The 16,953-nt window shown below is 50.1% G+C and overlaps 2 protein-coding genes across 3 annotated transcripts; both read left to right on the forward strand.

Annotated features, from left to right (window-relative positions):
* Positions 1–1,574: 1,574 nt before the first annotated feature.
* Dnaaf3 (dynein axonemal assembly factor 3) lies at positions 1,575–10,301 on the forward strand. Its single transcript, XM_021168124.3, has 12 exons — positions 1,575–1,684; positions 1,787–1,875; positions 2,200–2,342; positions 3,174–3,267; positions 5,511–5,668; positions 6,000–6,182; positions 6,405–6,530; positions 6,634–6,756; positions 7,109–7,226; positions 9,086–9,197; positions 9,329–9,403; positions 9,482–10,301. Exons 2-12 carry the CDS (start codon positions 1,791–1,793, stop codon positions 9,687–9,689), a joined length of 1,425 nt encoding a protein of 474 aa, XP_021023783.1. The 5' UTR covers positions 1,575–1,684; positions 1,787–1,790; the 3' UTR covers positions 9,690–10,301.
* Positions 10,302–10,897: 596 nt separating this feature from the next.
* Tnni3 (troponin I3, cardiac type) lies at positions 10,898–15,054 on the forward strand. Of its 2 annotated transcripts, none has more exons than XM_085842412.1 (8): positions 10,898–10,981; positions 11,207–11,243; positions 11,387–11,473; positions 11,909–11,950; positions 12,253–12,384; positions 12,820–12,909; positions 13,772–13,948; positions 14,908–15,054. In XM_085842412.1, the coding sequence occupies exons 1-8, from the start codon at positions 10,971–10,973 to the stop codon at positions 14,989–14,991; spliced, it is 660 nt and encodes a 219-aa protein (XP_085698538.1). In that variant the 5' UTR covers positions 10,898–10,970; the 3' UTR covers positions 14,992–15,054. The 2 variants fall into 2 exon arrangements, with proteins under 2 accessions (XP_085698538.1, XP_021023604.1); XM_021167945.3 differs by having other exon boundaries at positions 11,207–11,219.
* The last annotated feature ends 1,899 nt before the right edge of the window (positions 15,055–16,953 follow it).

Genomic DNA, 16,953 nt, shown 5'->3' on the forward strand with positions numbered 1-16,953 from the left:
TCACACGTGGATTGATGTGGTGCTGGGATGGAACACAGTGTTTCAGTCATGCCAGTCCTGAAGGTATCATTTCTGTAGAATTGTCTCGATTAGTTTTTGTCTTTCATTCCAGTAAGTTCTTCTGTTGCTTAACATGATCTGAGAGACCACTGCTAGGTATCTTCCCAGGAGGAAGATTTTTAAATTTGTATTTGAAAATTTTAATCTTTGTGTGTAAGTGTGTGTGTATGTGTTACTCCAAGTGTTTGTGGGTGCCAAAAGAGGTGAGAAGAGGGCATGAGAGCCCCTGGAGCTGAAAGTACAGGCAGTTATGATCCTCCCGATGTGGTGCTGAGAACTGAACTCTCCTGTTCTCTAGGAGAGCAGAAAGTACCTTTATTTTTTATTTTATTTTATTGTTTTGTTTTTGGTTTGGTTTTTCGAGACAGGGTTTCTCTGTGTAGCCCTGGCAGTCTTGGAAGTCACTCTGTAGACCAGGCTGGCCTTGAACTCAGAAATCCGCTTGCCTCTGCCTCCAGACAGAAACCTTTAACTGCTGAGCCTCTCTCCAGCTCCAGGAGGGAGGAGTTTTTATTATTATTATTATTATTATTATTATTATTATTATTATTATTTGATTGTTTTGTTTTATTTTATTTTATTTATTTATTTATTTATTTATTTATTTGCTTTTATACAGTGCGGTAGCCTTTGCTGGGCTGGAATAATATATGTAGGGCAGATTGGTCTTGAACCACTGATCTTCCTACTTCAGAATGTTGTTGGTATTACAGGTCTGTGCCATGGTGCCTGCTAAAGATGTATTATTGAGTAATGACTGTGAGTAATAGCCTGATCATATATTCTAGAAAAATCTACTGAGCAAGGTCCTGTTTTTCACCTGGTGAGGCCTGTATTCAGACAGAGCCCAGGTGTGAAAGAAACAAAAACAGAAGAACAAAACAGAGATCTGAAGACATGTCTGGACTTCCTGCTATAATTTGGATTCACAGAGATTTCATTAGAATCCAGGAGTGGTGGCTCACAATCTTTAAACCAAGCCCAGGAGGGCTGCTGCGAGTTCGGAGTAACTCGAATAAAGAAGGACTCTGACTCAAAAAGAAGAGGAGGAGGGAAAAGAAGAAGGGGGGAGGAGAGGAGGAGGGGAGGTGGGGAGGGGGAGAAGAAGGAAGAGGAGGAGGAAAGAAAAAGAAAGAAAGAAAGAAAGAAAGAAAGAAAGAAAGAAAGAAAGAAAGAGAAAGGAAGGAGAGAAAGTGAGAGCGAGCGAGTGAGCGAGAGAGAGAGAGAGAGAGAGAGAGAGAGAGAGAGAGAGACAAAGAGAAAAACAGGAAAAACATTTCGTTCAGTTCTGATATAATTAGAAGCAGCAAAGTAGATCCTTTCCTAGAAATTTGGACGGATCCAGAAAGCAGGCACCCTACTCTGGTCAGCCTGTCGTTATGACAACCGCGTCCGGTGTCCAGTTTCAGACCACACCGCAGCCATCTCCCGGAGCTTCTATTGGTCAAAAGTTCATAGTGAGCGGCACCTTTTCACGTTAATTGGTCAGTTGATAGCAATAGTGCAAAACCACCTGCTCCCATTGGGTGATGACTCGGAGTGGGCGAAGCCTCTGGGAGACTGTTGTGGTGGCTTCCAGGAGCTCAGCACAGGACCCTACCTACGGATATTTTGAAGAATAAAGGTGAGGGGATTAACGTGGAGGCGAAGGGGCAAGAAGCGGGGCAGCGAGAAAGGGAGGGATGAGATGGACAAATGTGGAATTCCCCGGACTCCTGTCCCACAGAGCGATGACCACACCTGCGGGCTCAGGCACCGGTTATGGTACTGTGTCCTGGTGGGGTCTGTCCCCGGCGCTGGACCTACAGGCAGAAAGTGAGTCTACCCTAAGACCATACACGGTTTTAGACAGAGATGTCTTTCCTACTACAACTGTAGACTGTGCTCACAGCCCACAAGCACTTGTGTCCGTGGTAGGGGATGCTGATGGGATGTGTATGCCAACGTTCCCTAAATTAACTGGCTTGGGAAGAGGGGTACCCCCAGAATCTCTTTTGATAATACTGCGTGCTATAAGGCAAAGGTATCGCTGTTTTTTGGAATCCAGGCTCGGGGTATCAAGCCTGTTGGTTTCTTAACTTCTAAAGTTAGCTAGCTGCAGGAGAGACGACCAGTCCCTGCCCGCTATCGTCTTGCCAGGTCCTCCTGTAGACCCAGATTCACAGTCGAAAACAGAGCGCAAGGTCCCAGAACTGGATGCCCTGCTGTTAGGTTCTGTGGATGGTAGACACGTGCTAAGGACGCTGGCCAGGGCAGCGCTCTGGCCTCTCAGGAGTTTCAATGTGAGTTGGGATTCTGGGATCTTGGTTGGAGCGGAATGAACGGCAGATTCCTGAGCCTTGGAGAGAAGAGAGGATTGCAATGGAAATTTCCAGGTCCTAGAGCTTAGGCTGTGGATCTGAAGAGACCCATGTCCTAGGGAAGTAAGGTCCTGGGGCTTGAGGCCCCTGGGCTTCAGTAAGAGCGAGAGCCCAAGAATCCGGTCTCCAGCCCCGCAGTGGTGGCGCACACACGCCTTTAATCCCAGCACTTGGGAGGCAGAGGCAGTTGGATTTCTGAGTTCAAGGCCAGCCTGGTCTCCAGAGTGAGTTCCAGGACAGCCAGGGCTACACAGAGAAACCCTGCCTCAAAAACAAACAAACAAACAAACAAACAAACAAACAAACCCCAAACCAAACCAAAACAAAAAATCAGGTCTGCAGGAGTGGTGTGAGGGATGATCTGGAATCTAGACGTATGGCTTAAGAGAGGGACCTAGCAAGCTGGATCTAGTGGTTGAAGCCTGTAATCATAGTTGCTCCGGAGGCTGAGGCAGGAGAAGCATCGTAAGTTCAAGGCCATCCTGGCAACAGAGAGTTCAAGGGCGGCCTAGTGAGACTATGCCTCACAATAGAAAGGAAAACAGGGGTGGGGTGGGGGTAGGGGTGGGGGTGGGGTGTGGGTGTAATGGGGGTGTGGGTGTAACGGTGCTGGAAATGGAGTTCAGTGGTGGAGTGCTGCTCTAACTTTTACAAGGTCCCTGGTTGGGTTCCATCTCCATACAGGGGTGTTGGGGAAGGCTGGCGTTCTGGGCTCCTAGGTCTGCAGAATTGTCTTGTCTGTCACTCCTGCAGTTTTATGTGCTGGAGAATAATCTGGAAGCGGTGGCCCGACACATGCTGATCTTCAGTCTAGCCCTAGAGGAACCTGAGAAGATGGGGCTCCAAGGTCGGTTGCTTAAGACTCTAGCATTCAGCCAGGGAGGTGGGTATGTCCATAATCCCAGCACTTGGAAGGCAGAGCCAGGTGGATCTCTGAGTTCAAGGCCAACCTGGTCTACAAAGCAAGTTCCAGGACAGCCAGAGTTACACAGAGAAACCCTGTCTCAAAAGGAATGAATGAATGAATGAATGAATGAATGAAACAAAAAACTCTAGCATTCAAATTCAAAGCTCCCACCCCCAAAGACACTGGCCTTCCAATGGTGTGATTTAAAGCTTTGGAGATGGGATGGGCCTGGTAGTGCACACCTTTAACCCCAGCACTCCAGAGACAGAGGCAGGTGGATCTCAAAGAGTTCAAGGCCAGCCTGGTCTACATAGTGAGTTTCAGGCCAACCAGGGATCATAGTGAAACCCTGTCTCAAAAATACAAAATAAATAAACCTTTGAAAACAGCTCAGCTAGTAGAACGCTAGTGTGCACAAAGCCCCGGGTAGGGTGGCACAAGGTCACAGCTCTAGGGAGGTGGCTGAGAGGTTCAGAAATTCAGGTTGTCCTTAGCTACACAGAGTTTTAGGTTTTGTGGGGTGTATAACATGCCATTTCAAAAAACAAACAAATGGAATCTGTGGAGATGGCTCAGCTGGTAAAGGTGCCTTCGATCAAGCTTGATGATCTGGACTTAATCTCTGGGACTATAAGAGAACTGTCCCCTGAAAGTCATCACCTGATACCCACACATGTGTTATAATAGGAACACACACAATAAATAAAATGTAAAAGGGAGAGAGAGAGAGAGAGAGAGAGAGAGAGATATCTTCACTTTTTATTTCCTATGTCATCCTTTGCAAAATGCAGACTCCACTAATGTGGCCTTAATATATATTTATTTAGTGAGTGCATGTGCGAGCCACGGATTACAAGTGGAGGTCAGAGGACAACTCACGTGAGTTGGTTCCCTCCTTCTACCGTATGAGTCTCAAGGACAGATCTTTAGGCTTGGCAGCAGGCATCCTTACCCACAGAGCCATCTTGCCATCCCCCACCAATAGGACTCCATGTGAGGATTCTATAGAAAAATGTGTAGTGTTTGGTTTATAACACCAGCTCAGTTCTCTCCTTCCACCACTTGTATTCATTCCAAAGTTCAAACTCAGTTCATCATCAAACTTGGTTGCAGGTACCTTTAACCCTTGCCCTCTGGCCCCCAGGTCCCATAACTCAGTACAGCTTAGTACATCTGAATAAAATTTTTAGGGGTGAGAGGCACTGGGGAGTTAAGACAGAGATATATTGTTGTAGATCAGGCTGGCTTGGACTTTTGGGAGTCCTCCTGTCTTAGGCTCCACAATGGGAGATTATAGACACAGGTTGCTCTAAGCAATGGTGTTATTTTTATTGTTAGTATAGTTGGCCATTGCCACTTGTAGCTCAGGGCATTGAGAATATATTGTTCTTAAACAACTCGAACTTAGTTTATCTATAGCTCTCTTCTGTAAGATTTGTAAGATTCTAACAAATACACACACACCACACCACACACACCACACACACACACACACCACACACACACACACACACACCACACACACACACACACACACACACACACACACACACACACACACACAACACAAATAGCTCATTTGGTAGAATGAGCCCAGTACAAGGAAGTCCCTTTGGTTTCATCCTTTTTGTTTGTTTGTTTTTGAGACAGGGTTCTCTGTATATCCCTCACTGTCCTGGAACTTCTTCTGTAGACCAGGCTGGCCTCAAATTCAGTGATCTGCCTGCCTCTGCCTTCCAAGAGCTGGGATTAAAGGTATGCGCCACCACCACCCAGTGGGTTTCATCCTTAATACCAAATGAAAAAGACAAAAATAAAAAAATGGTGTTACAATATTAAATTATTTCATCTTTGTTGTGGAGTTTGGGGTGTTTTGATTTGGTTTTGTTTTGCTTTCAGATAGTTTTATTGTATTCCAGGGGCTATGTCACCCTTTTCTGACCTCTGAAAAATCTTGCCCATGGTGAACAGATGTACACTCAGGCACACACACACACACCGAATAGAAAGTTTAATTTATTAAAAGTATATTTTAAAGATGAGACTTGAGAATATGTGTCAGCTTGCTTTGCTTTTGGGAAGTCCCAGCTTCAATCAGCAGTGCTGGGTGGTGGCTGCAGTTCCTGGATTGGTGCAGTTTATTAAGTCTCCCTCCCTCCCTGTTTCATCCTTCCCTCCTCCAGAGCGGAGTGAGACCTTCCTGGAGCTGTGGGGGAACGCGCTGCTGCGACCCTCGGTAGCTGCCTTCCTGCGTGCTCAGGCTAGCCACCTGGCTAATCTGGTCCTGGAGCCTGATCGCCTGGAGGAGCAGCTACCCTGGCTTAGCCTTCGGCTGCTCAAGGTGCCACAGCTGCCCACCTTTGTTGGGGGGGAAGTGGAATTTGCTTGAAATTTGGGTGGCTGCAGGAAGAATGGAAATGAGCAGTTCAGAGGAATTGAGGGGTTGGAGCAGGCTGGCGTGTGTGTGTGTGTGTGTGTGTGTGTGTGTGTGTGTGTGTGTGTCCCCGTCCCAATTCCACCTCTGTAACTCCCACTACTGTGGCCTAGGGTTAGGGGAGACTTTGCTCTCTGTGCCTCATTTTTTCCACCCCCATAATCACTACCACCTAATGGGATGGAGGGGGAACCCTCATTGCGTCTCTGTCGCTCCCCATGTTTTCCTGACTGTGCAGTTCCGCGAGCGGGATGCCCTGGAGGCCGTGTTCCGTTTCTGGTCTGGTGGGGAGAAGGGACCCGAAGTCTTTCCCATGAGTCGCCTTTGGGACTCGAGGTTGCGCCACTACCTGGGTTCCCGTTATGATGCCCGGCGTGGTGTTGCCGACTGGGACCTACGCATGAAGCTGCATGATCGAGGGGTGAGGAAGCTTTGGAGCAGGTGGCCAGCATCTGAGTCCAGAGAGAAGGAAGAGGGCTGAGACTTCGCCCCCATATATGAGGAAGGAGGGCTGGGATCTAGACTCCTACCTAGGTCTGAGGAAGGAGGTCTGGACCCTGGAGTTTGAAGTTGGAGGAATTCCTATAGGTTGGGGTTCCTATACCAGATTAATCAGGACCTTCTTTCCTATCCTCTACTCCAGGCCCAAGTTATCCATATCCAGGAATTCCGACGCTGGCGGGACACAGGTGTTGCCTTTGAACTCAGAGACTTGAGTGCTTACCAGGTGCCCAACAGGACTCTGGCGTCGGGTCGCCTCCTGAGCCACGTGCGTGTCTACCGCAGGCCTGGACTGCGTGTTTTAGGTATCTACCAGTAAAGGTCCCCAATTTGGACCTCACTTGCGATCTCATACCTTTGGTTTTTTCCAGCGTGGGGAACGCGTGGCTGCACGCGGATACTGGGGGGACATCGCCACGGGGCCCTTTATGGCTTTTGGCATCGAGGCGGACGACCAAAGCCTCTTACGGACGAGCAACGGACAACCAGTCAAGGTGTGGGCCCGGTGGGGCTAGGGTTAGGGCCAGCAGACAAGTTCCTGTTCTCGGCCTTCCAAGCCTGCCTTTTCCGCCTAGTAGCGCCAACGCTTTTTTGAGCTCCACCCCTTATTTTGGTCCAGTGTCTCCATCCAAGTAACAGGCTCTGTCCCCAACTTCTTGGTCCCTATCTTGGAGAGCTATGATCCAGTTCTCTTACTAAGTACTAAATCCAGCCCTGGAAAAGTAACAAGGAATTCTAGTTTGGGGCTGGCTGTCACCTGTACACATTAAGCCCCGCCCCTACCCACCCCTATTGTTCAGAGCCTAACCTCGGCACCTCCCACTTCCCCCCACCCCCTCCCGGCAGACTGCGAGCGAGATCACGCAGCACAATGTCACAGAGCTGTTCCAAGAAGTAGCCGCCTGGAGGGGCCCGAGAGCCATTCAGGGAAATGTGGAGGAGACAGAGTCGCCCGAGCCAGATGGTAGGTAGTCAGCAGCTGCAAACTTCAGATAGTCACTGTTTTTTCCCCAAGCTTTGATGGAGCTGGTTTGGAATACCTGGACAGTAGATCTCTCGTTGATGTTCGTTCTCTTTTTCTCTCTTGTCCTCCTTTTCCCAAACCCTGACCCCCACCAATAGGAGTCTCAGCCCTCTCTAGAGTTCTAACTGGGAACCCTTTACATTCCTCCCTACACACTTTCCCTATATGGATTCTGGCTGTCCTTCTTTCTATTCCAGTCCTTAACTCATCTCTCCCTAGGTGCCTTCATTCAAGGGACCATTCACTTTCTTTCCTGTCTGTAAAATGGGTCTCTGCCTCATGGGCCCACCTCCCCAGATTTGCAGCAATCCAGTTCAGCCAAAGGACTAAAAAAAAAGGAAGGCTTCTAGAAAGACATGGAAGGTCGAAAAGATAGCTCAGCAAGGAGATGTGCTTGCCGTCAGGGCCTTGTAGCTCAAGTTCTATCCCTGGAATCCAAGTAATGGTGGACAGAGAGAGATGCCTCAGTAAAGGTTGTCACCTGACCTTCACACACATACCGAGGCACACACCATCACCTAAATAAATAAATAAATAAAATAACTTTAAAGAAAAGGCTAAGAAAGCTGGGTGTGGACAGTGAATGCCTGTCACTCAGAAGGCTGAGGCAGGAGGAAATGCCTGGTTTGGGTCACAATTTCAGATATCTTCAGCTACAAGGTAAGAGCCTGACTCAAAACAAAAGTAGAAGATAAGGAGTGTTGTCCCTTCTTAGAATTGGGAGCAAAACACCCATGGAAGGAGTTACAGAGACAAAGTTTGGAACTGAGACGAAAGGATGGACCATCCAGACACTGCCCCACCTGGCAGTCCATCCCATAATCAGCCACCAAACGCAGACACTATTACATACGCCAGCAAGATTTTGCTGAAGGGACCCTGATATAGCTGTCTCGTGTGAGGCTAAGCCAGTGCCTGGCAAACACAGAAGTGGATGCTCACAGTCAGCTATTGGATGGAATACAAGGCCCCCAATGGAGGAGCTAGAGAAAAATACCCAAGCAGCTGAAGGGATCTGCAACCCTATAGGTGGAACAACAATATGAACTAATCAGTACCCCCAGAGCTCGTGTCTCTAGCTGCATTTTTAGCAGAAGATGACCTAGTTGGCCATCATTGGGAAAAGAGGCCCCTTGGTCTTGCAAACTTTATATGCCCCAGTACAGGGGAAACACTAGGGCTAAGAAGTGGGAGTGGGTGGATAGAGGAATTGTGGGGAGAGGGTATAGGGGACTTCCGGGATAGCATTTGAAATGTAAATGAAGTAAATACCTAATAAAAAGTGGAGGAAAAAAAAGAAGATAAGGAGTGTTAACTCCAATATTCTTTGCGACTTGTGTGCACATCTCTTTGACTCTCAAGATTTATATTCATAGCCAGGCTGTGGTGGTGCACGCCTTTAATCCCAGCACCTGGGAGGCAAAGGCAGAGAGGCAGGCGGATTTCTGAGTTCAAGGCCATCCTGGTCTACAGAGTGAGTTCCAGGACAGCCAAGGCTACACAGAGAAACCCTGTCTCTCTCTCTCTCTCTCTCTCTCTCTCTCTCTCTGTGTGTGTGTGTGTGTGTGTGTGTGTGTGTGTGTGTGTGAGCGAGCGTGTGAGCTCCCACGCAAGCACACATGTAGGTGCCTTCGGAAGCCACAAGAGGACACCATATCTCCAGAAACTAGAGTTAAAGGTGGTTATAAACTTGGGTTCTGGGTGCAAACTCAGGGTCTCTGAAAGAGTATCAAGCCCGCCTAGCAACTGAGCCAGCTCTTCAGCCCTAGAGCTGACCTTTTTCTTCCCTTCTCTTTCAGTGCCTGCTCAAGAACCCTTCACTATCCACTTTCTGCCTCTCGATTCTTCGCAGACTCTCCACCACAAGACTTGCTACCAGGGCCGGTTCCAGCTCCTCTATGTGTCCTGTGGGTAAGAGACCTAGGATTGGGCCCCAGTTTTCTCGTTGTCAGAATTCGGAACTTAAGCTTTGCAGTCTCCATCCTGCTCTGGACCTTCGTCTCCACCTGTGTATCTCAGCTCCTAGTCCTTTCTCTCCTTAGGATGGTCCATCTTCTCAGCCCTGAGCTCGGGGCTTGCGTGGCCCCCGGAGGGAACCTGGTTGTGGAATTAGCTCGGTGAGCCAGAGGAGTGGGATGGGAAGGTCACAGCTGGGCCAAAAGCCAGGTCTCCTCACACACAGTTTCCCAAAATAGGTTCTTGGTGGACCTGCGGCCCAAGGAGTTGAAGGCGTTCTCTGACCGCGTTGTGGAGATAGCGCGGGTGGCTGGGTTCGCCCCTCACACTGCAACCAAACCCTCGGAGACTTTTGCGAGGTTCTACAAGTTAGGGGACTCCACTCCAGGTGGCGGAGACTCAGCTGTGGAATCATCTGGACCCGCGCCCCTCTCCCAGAATCGATAAGCCTGCCCTAGGTTGACCAGGCCCCCTCTCTAGAGGCGATGAGCCCACCCCAGGCTGAGCTAGTCCTGCCTGTAGAAGCAATCAGCCTTCCCCAAGGCGACCTGACCTCCCCTCCAGAAGTGATAAGCCCACTCCAGGAAGCTATGGCAACGTCCTCGGTGAATGCACCTCCAAAACATGTAACATGAACCCCAGGGACCACGTAGCCCCCCTTTAACTGCTGAAGCAGGCCCAGGGATTGACATCACCAGCTCAGCCCACCGCTGCATGCTGTTTTACTCTGCATTCCTTCTCAACCCGGTTCAGTGATATGACTAGAATTTCAAATTCCTTTCCTGGAACTCTCAGTTGTACTATTTGGGGGGCGGGGTGGGGGATGGGTCCTAGACTGTTATCTGAGACTTATCCTGACAAGGATCGAAGGCTGAAGGGACAACCCTGGGCTCCAGCTCCTCTCGTTTGTCTTGGGCCTTTCTTGGCATGCTGCTTTTGGGAAGGACAAGGGCATAGCCTTCCTTGAATGTGATTCAAATAAAAAGCGCAGGATCACCTCTGTGTGTCCTGTCCTCAGTTGGTCTCCAGTGCCAAGAAGGGGGCGGGAGCAGCAGGGATGGGTCCCGATTGTGGGTTTGCAAGTGGACTTGGCTGAATTTCACAGGAGTGAAGGACGAGATCCTTCAAACCAAACATGCCAGGGGCACTGAAACCGACAGAGACGTGGGGGAGAGAAAGGACATACTAGCTGTCACAAAGACTACAGTTCAGTGAGGGACCTGGGTGTGAGGACAGAAGGCCGGCCTGGATTTCTGGGTATGAACATGGGAAGCTGAAGTCTGGACAAAGACTACAGTTCAGTGAGGGACCTGGGTGTGAGGACAGAAGGCCGGCCTGCATTTCTGGGTATGAACATGGGAAGCTGAAGTCTGGACTCTTGGATTTGAGAGAAGAGGGACCTTGCTCCGGGTTTTCCTAAGTCTGAGGGAGGAGGGAGCTTGGGCGCTAGAGTCAGAGGAGGAGGGGGTGTAGATCCTGGGCACCTTGGTTGACCCAACTGGAGCTTTGCACACGGCTCCCCCTCACACCCTGTTATCGCTCATCCTGGGCAGGGGAGGAGACAGCAGTATATTTAGTCTTTGTCCTCGCCCCTTATCTCAGTGTCCTCAGTGAGGCTTGAGCAGCCCAGAGGGAACCCAACCTCTAGAGAGCTCCAAGGTCACCAGGGACACCCTTCCAGGACCCTCCAGGAATCTCCGATCCTGTTCTCTGCCTCTGGAGATCATCATGGCTGACGAGTATGTGAATCTTGGTATCCTTGGGGTGGAGACCCCAAAGAACAGGCAGAGGTGTGGTCGGTCTTGAGGGTGCAACCAGGTTGGATACTTGTCCTGAGAGAGTAGGAGGCAAGGGTGGTTGGATTTCAGTAGAAATGAGGTAAGAATTTGGGAATCAGACTCCTGGGGTTCAAGAGTCAGGGGGACCACCATCAGTGATTTCCTCTTCACGGTTTCTCTCTCCAGGAGCAGCGATGCGGTGAGCTGTGAGCTAAGAAGTGGGGTAGGGAACCCTCGGTCCAGAGTGGGTGCTGCACGGAGAGGACTGGGGACCAGTGGGCAGGGGAACCTGCCGCTAGAGGTGAGGGATCCGGGAAGGGCTGGATGGGAGGGTTTGGGTAGTGATGTAGCCTGCTTCAATTCCAGGCTGGGGAACCGCAGCCAGCGCCTGCTCCTGTCCGACGCCGCTCCTCTGCCAACTACCGAGCCTATGCCACCGAGCCACACGCCAAGGTGGGGTCCAAGAGGATGGGCTTCTAGGTTCAAGAATCCTCTGAGACCTAAAAAGGGGCAGGACCAAGGCCTTGGAAAGGGGTGGTAGGGTGGTAGCACTTTGGTGATGGGCAGAGCCCTATGGGTGGGGCAGAATTTCAGAAAGGTTCAGGTTGGGCTTGGTGACAGCGGCCTGTTGTGGGGAACTTGCCTACAGCAAGGTTTAGGCGTGAGCATAGTGGTTAGCAGTGCACAGATAGGCAGTGCGTAGCTCTAGTCGGAGACAAAGATTGGTAGATGGGACCGAGGGGTGTGGCTTCCAGTGGACTCCGCGTTCTGGTTGAAGAATGTGTGACCCGAATGGGTATGCACTTGAGTGGGTGGTGATGCCTTGCAGTTCCACCCAGTGTCCACTTTGGGACCTCACACTGACCTTTCTCCATATCACCTTGGCAGAAAAAGTCTAAGATCTCCGCTTCCAGAAAACTTCAGTTGAAGGTGATGATGAGGTCGGAGTGGGTGGGCTTTGGTGGGCGGAGCTTTGGGGGAGTGGTTTCGTTTCCGGAATGTGTCAGTCCCCGCCCCCCCACCCTGTCCACACACCCCACACACACCCACCCCCCCACACACCCACACCCACCCCCCCACACACACACGTGCGCGCGGGCAGAAACGAGGTAGGTTTTGAATAAAAGACACAAACTTGGATGTTCGGATATTCTGTCTCTCTGGAGGATGGAGGGAAATTTGTTATTCTTATACTTTTTGGGATTCTGTTGTCTGCTCCAACCATTCCGCAGACTCTGATGCTACAGATTGCGAAGCAGGAGATGGAACGAGAGGCAGAGGAGCGACGTGGAGAGAAGGGGCGCGTTCTGAGGACTCGTTGCCAGCCTTTGGAGTTGGATGGACTGGGCTTTGAAGAGCTTCAGGTACCAGTTTACAAAGCAAGGATTCCGGATGAGCCTGGGACCCGAGGTCCCTCATCTCTGGCCTGGCATCCCTTGGGTATCAGGAGCATAAGCACCATCTCCAGTTCTGCTCAGGATCTGCAATCCTTATGCCAAGCAAAATGTTCAGCCCTACAGCTTCAAAACCCAGTGTATTTCTCCAGCCTCTATCTGCCAGGTCTCAGAATTCTTGGCTCCCGGCCATATTTCTTTAAGTTCCCTGGAGTGCAGATTCCGGTGTCAGCTTCCTTTCACCCCCTCCTTCCTCAGACTCAGGAGTCCAGACCCCAGCACTCCTCTCTCAAACTCAGGAGTCCAGAGCCTAGGCCTCCTTCCTCAGACCCAGAGGTCTCCTCTCTCAGATCAGGGAACCCAATCTCCAGCCTCCCTCTCAGCATCCACGCGTTCCTTCATCAGGACTTATGCCGACAGCTTCATGCTCGGGTGGACAAAGTGGATGAAGAGAGATATGATGTGGAAGCAAAAGTCACCAAGAACATCACTGAGGTGGGGAGCCTGGGGAAGCCTGGGCACCTTCACATTAGACCAAGATCTCCAGCTGTAGCTTTGGGCTGAGGGCTCTGGACGCTTGTGCTTGAGATAACTCTAAGCAGAAAGCAGGCAGTGGCACAGGTACCTCACGGCAAAGGAAGCTGTCTCTGCAGAGTAGAGCCTGGGTGGCACAAACAGGCCTGTAGAAACTGAGCATTGAGTTGAGCTCTGGAACAGGGAATAATGATCTGCACAGCATGGGCTCAAGTTGTGTTAGATGCTGTCTTAGTCAGGGTTTCTATTCCTGCACAAACATCATGACCAAGAAGCAAATTGGGGAGGAAAGGGTTTATTCAGCTTACACTTCCATACTGTTGTTCATCACCAAGGAAGTCAGGACTGGAACTCAAGCAGGTCAGGAAGCAGGAACTGATGCAGAGGCCATGGAGGGATGTTCTTTATTGGCTTGCCTCCCCTGGCTTGCTCAGCCTGCTCTCTTGGTAGAACCAAGACTACCAGCCCAGAGATGATACTACCCACAAGGGGCCTTTCCCCCTTGATCACTATTTGAGAAAATGCCTTACAGCTGGATCTCATGGAGGCATTTCCTCAACTGAAACTCCTCTCTCTGTCATAACTCCAGCTGTGTCAAGTTGACACAAAACTAGCCAGTACAGACGCTTTGAGGGATGCTGCTAGGAGCATCAGGAAGAACATGGAGGTGCAGGCTGGAGGTTTTAATCTGGGGCCAGAGCTGGAAGAGAGGAGGAAGATTAGATACAGAGAGCAAGATAGGGACAAGGGAGAATTGTTTGTTGGAAGGAAGGAAGGAAGCAGAGGGAAGATGGGGTACCACACCCCATATGGTCCTCCCCAGATTGCAGATCTGACCCAGAAGATCTATGACCTCCGAGGCAAGTTTAAGCGGCCCACCCTCCGAAGAGTGAGGATCTCTGCAGATGCCATGATGCAGGCGCTGCTGGGGACCCGGGCCAAGGAATCCTTGGACCTGAGGGCCCACCTCAAGCAGGTGAAGAAGGAGGACATTGAGAAGGTGAGTGTGGGCTAGGGTGAGAAGGAAGATGCTGGGGAAGGCCTGAGTGGCCATAAGGTCCAGAGAGAGAGAGAGAGAGAGAGAGAGAGAGAGAGAGAGAGAGCAGATGCACTTGGGGTCTAGTGAGAAGCTACTGATAAAGAGAATTCTAAGAGCACTGACTGCTCTTCCAAAGGTCCTGAGTTCAAATCCCAGCAACTACATGGTGGCTCACAGTCATCCGTAGTGATATCTGACGCCCTCTTCTGGTGTGTCTGAGGACAGCTACAGTGTACTTAACATATAATAAATCTTTGGGCTGTTGTGAGCGGAGTTGGAGGGAGCAGGGCCAGAGTGAGCAGAGATCCTGAGTTCAATTCCCAGCAACCACATGATGGCTCTCAACCATCTGTACAACTACAGTGTACTCATATACATAAAATAAATAAATAAATAAATAAATCTTTAAAAAAAAGAGAATTCAAGAAGTCAGAAGGGAAGATAGTGCATTAGGGAGAGAGGAAGTAGCGAGGGGCAGGAAGTGCAACAGGACTGGGGGGGCATGAGGGACAGGAAGTGCATGGGGGAGACAGGAAGTGCATGGGGGAGACAGGAAGTGCATGGGGGAATCAGGGATGCATGGGGAAGACAAGAAGTACATGGGGGAAACTAGATGTACATGGGGGACAGAAGTGCATAGGGAGATAGGAAGTACATGGGCGACACAAGAAGTACACGGGGGAAGACTAGATGTATATGGGGAGACAGGAGGTGCATGAGTGTGACTGGAGGTACAAGGGGAGATGGGAAATGATTACAGGAAGTTTGCCGGGTTGACTGAAGAGACAGGAAGTGCTCTAGAATCATATTCTTAGACAGGCTTCCAGCACAGAATGGTCTAGCAAGCTAGAAGGTAGATAGAGGATATTCAGGAGATAGAGACCAGAAAGGGCCCTTAACCTCTGACTTTCCACTTGCAGGAAAACCGGGAGGTGGGAGACTGGCGCAAGAATATCGATGCACTGAGTGGCATGGAAGGCCGCAAGAAAAAGTTTGAGGGCTGAGCCATGGCTCCCACACTGTGCTCTGAAGGACATCCCTGCAGAATAAACCTCTCCAAACCAGAAGGAACTGTGTGTCTGCTACCCTGGGGGCACTTGAGAAGGGTGAGGGTAAATGGGGTGGAGTCACAGGCAAGTTTCTAACATGGGTTTCTCACATGGGCTAGTCTCTTCTACAGAGGGCATAGAACGTGCCAAACTCAAGGAAAGACGTGGCTCTGGGGTTAAGAGAACTGGCTAGTTTTCCTAGAGGATCCAGGTTTGATTCCCAATATCCACATAGCAGTTCAAAATATCTGTAACTCAGTGCCAAGAGATTCTATGTCCTCTTCTGGCCACTGCTCAGACAAGCAATTGTGATAAACATACATATCACAATTCTTTATTAAAAATAAATTTTTTAGAGCACCAAGAAAAGAAAAATAGAAACATGGCTATATTCACAGTGAGGCAGACAGATGACAGAGATCCTGTAAGAGACAGAAATAGGAAAGCAAGCCGGGTTTCATCCCAGCACTCGGGAGGAAGAGGCCTCTGGATCTCTGTGAGTTTGAGGCTAGGCTGGTCTACATACTGGATTCCAGGATGGCCATAGTGAGATCCTGTCTCAAAAAACCCCAAACCAAACTCAAACCAAAACCAACCAACTAACCAACCAACCACCCAACCAGAGAGAGAGAGAGAGAGAGAGAGAGAGAGAGAGAGAGAGAGAGAGATATGACACAAAGACATGCAGAAGGATTGAGAAAGAGAGAGAGAGAGAGAGACATGGCCCAGACACAGAGGGGCAGAGCCCAAGTGATAAAGAAACAGCTTAGAGAAATATACAGACATACCGACCGCCAGAAACACACAAGGACAAAACCACAGAGAGATCCTGTTAATCCCACCACTGCAAAGTGGAGGCTGGAGGATCAGAAGTTCAAGGCTGTACTTAGTTACATAATGAGTTCTAGGCTAATGAGGGCAACACGGGACCTATTATGTGGGACATCTTTCATTTCAAATCTTTTATCCCATCCCCCAACCAAACAAAAACCAAAAACTATGCAGAATTTCACAGCAATCCAGATGACAGACAATGGACATGTGTGTGTGTGTGTATGCACACACATACACACACACACACACACACACACGGGGAGAGAGAGAGAGAGAGGGAGAGAGAGAGAGAGAAAGAAGAGAGAGAGAGAGAGAGAGAGAGAGAGAAGAGAAGAGAAGAGAAGAGAAGAGGAGAAGAGAGAGGAGAGAGAGAGGAGAGAGAGGAGAGAGAGAGAGAGGAGAGAGAGAGAAGAGAAGAGAAGAGAAGAGAAGAGGAGAAGAGAGAGGAGAGAGAGAGAGGAGAGAGAGAGAGAGGAGAGAGAGAGAGAGAGAGGAGAGAGAGAGAGGAGAGAGAGAGAGAGAGAGAGAGAGAGAGAGAGAGAGAGAGAGAGATCAAAGAGTCCAAACCCAAGAGGGGAAGAGAAGCCCAGAACACCCACAGAAACAGAACTGCACTGGAGGGAGGCATGGAGGGGGCCAGAAAGCATACCTTGCCACCACTGGCTTCCCTAGAGTTCAAGGTCATGGCTTGACTGGGAGTGGGGGTTGGTGGTGGGAGGATACTAAAAATGTTCCTGTTGGTTGGAAAGAGGAGGGGCTGGGAGAGTGAGGGATCTCCAGCCTGACATCCCATCCCCTCCCCCCTCCCCACACCTGCTTCCCAGCTTTAGCTGCCTGTTGTCACCATTGTGGAATTCTGGTGGTGGACAAAAGAGTGGGGGTAGGGAGGAGGGAGACATTTGGACAGAGACAGAGAGGAGAGAGATGGAGGAACGGGGAGGGGGGGCGGGGGGGGGGGGAGGTGCAGGGAGGGGGGAAGGACACAGAATATACAGATGGAGGCCAGAGACAGAGGCCATAAGAGAAGTTTGAGAGAAGCCACACAGAGGTAGAAATAGAACCTCACTTAAGACATTCCCCTGG

This window comes from Mus caroli, unplaced genomic scaffold (assembly GCF_978045245.1).
Source record: "Mus caroli unplaced genomic scaffold, Mus_caroli_1 scaffold_8, whole genome shotgun sequence".
NCBI lineage: Eukaryota > Metazoa > Chordata > Mammalia > Rodentia > Muridae > Mus > Mus caroli.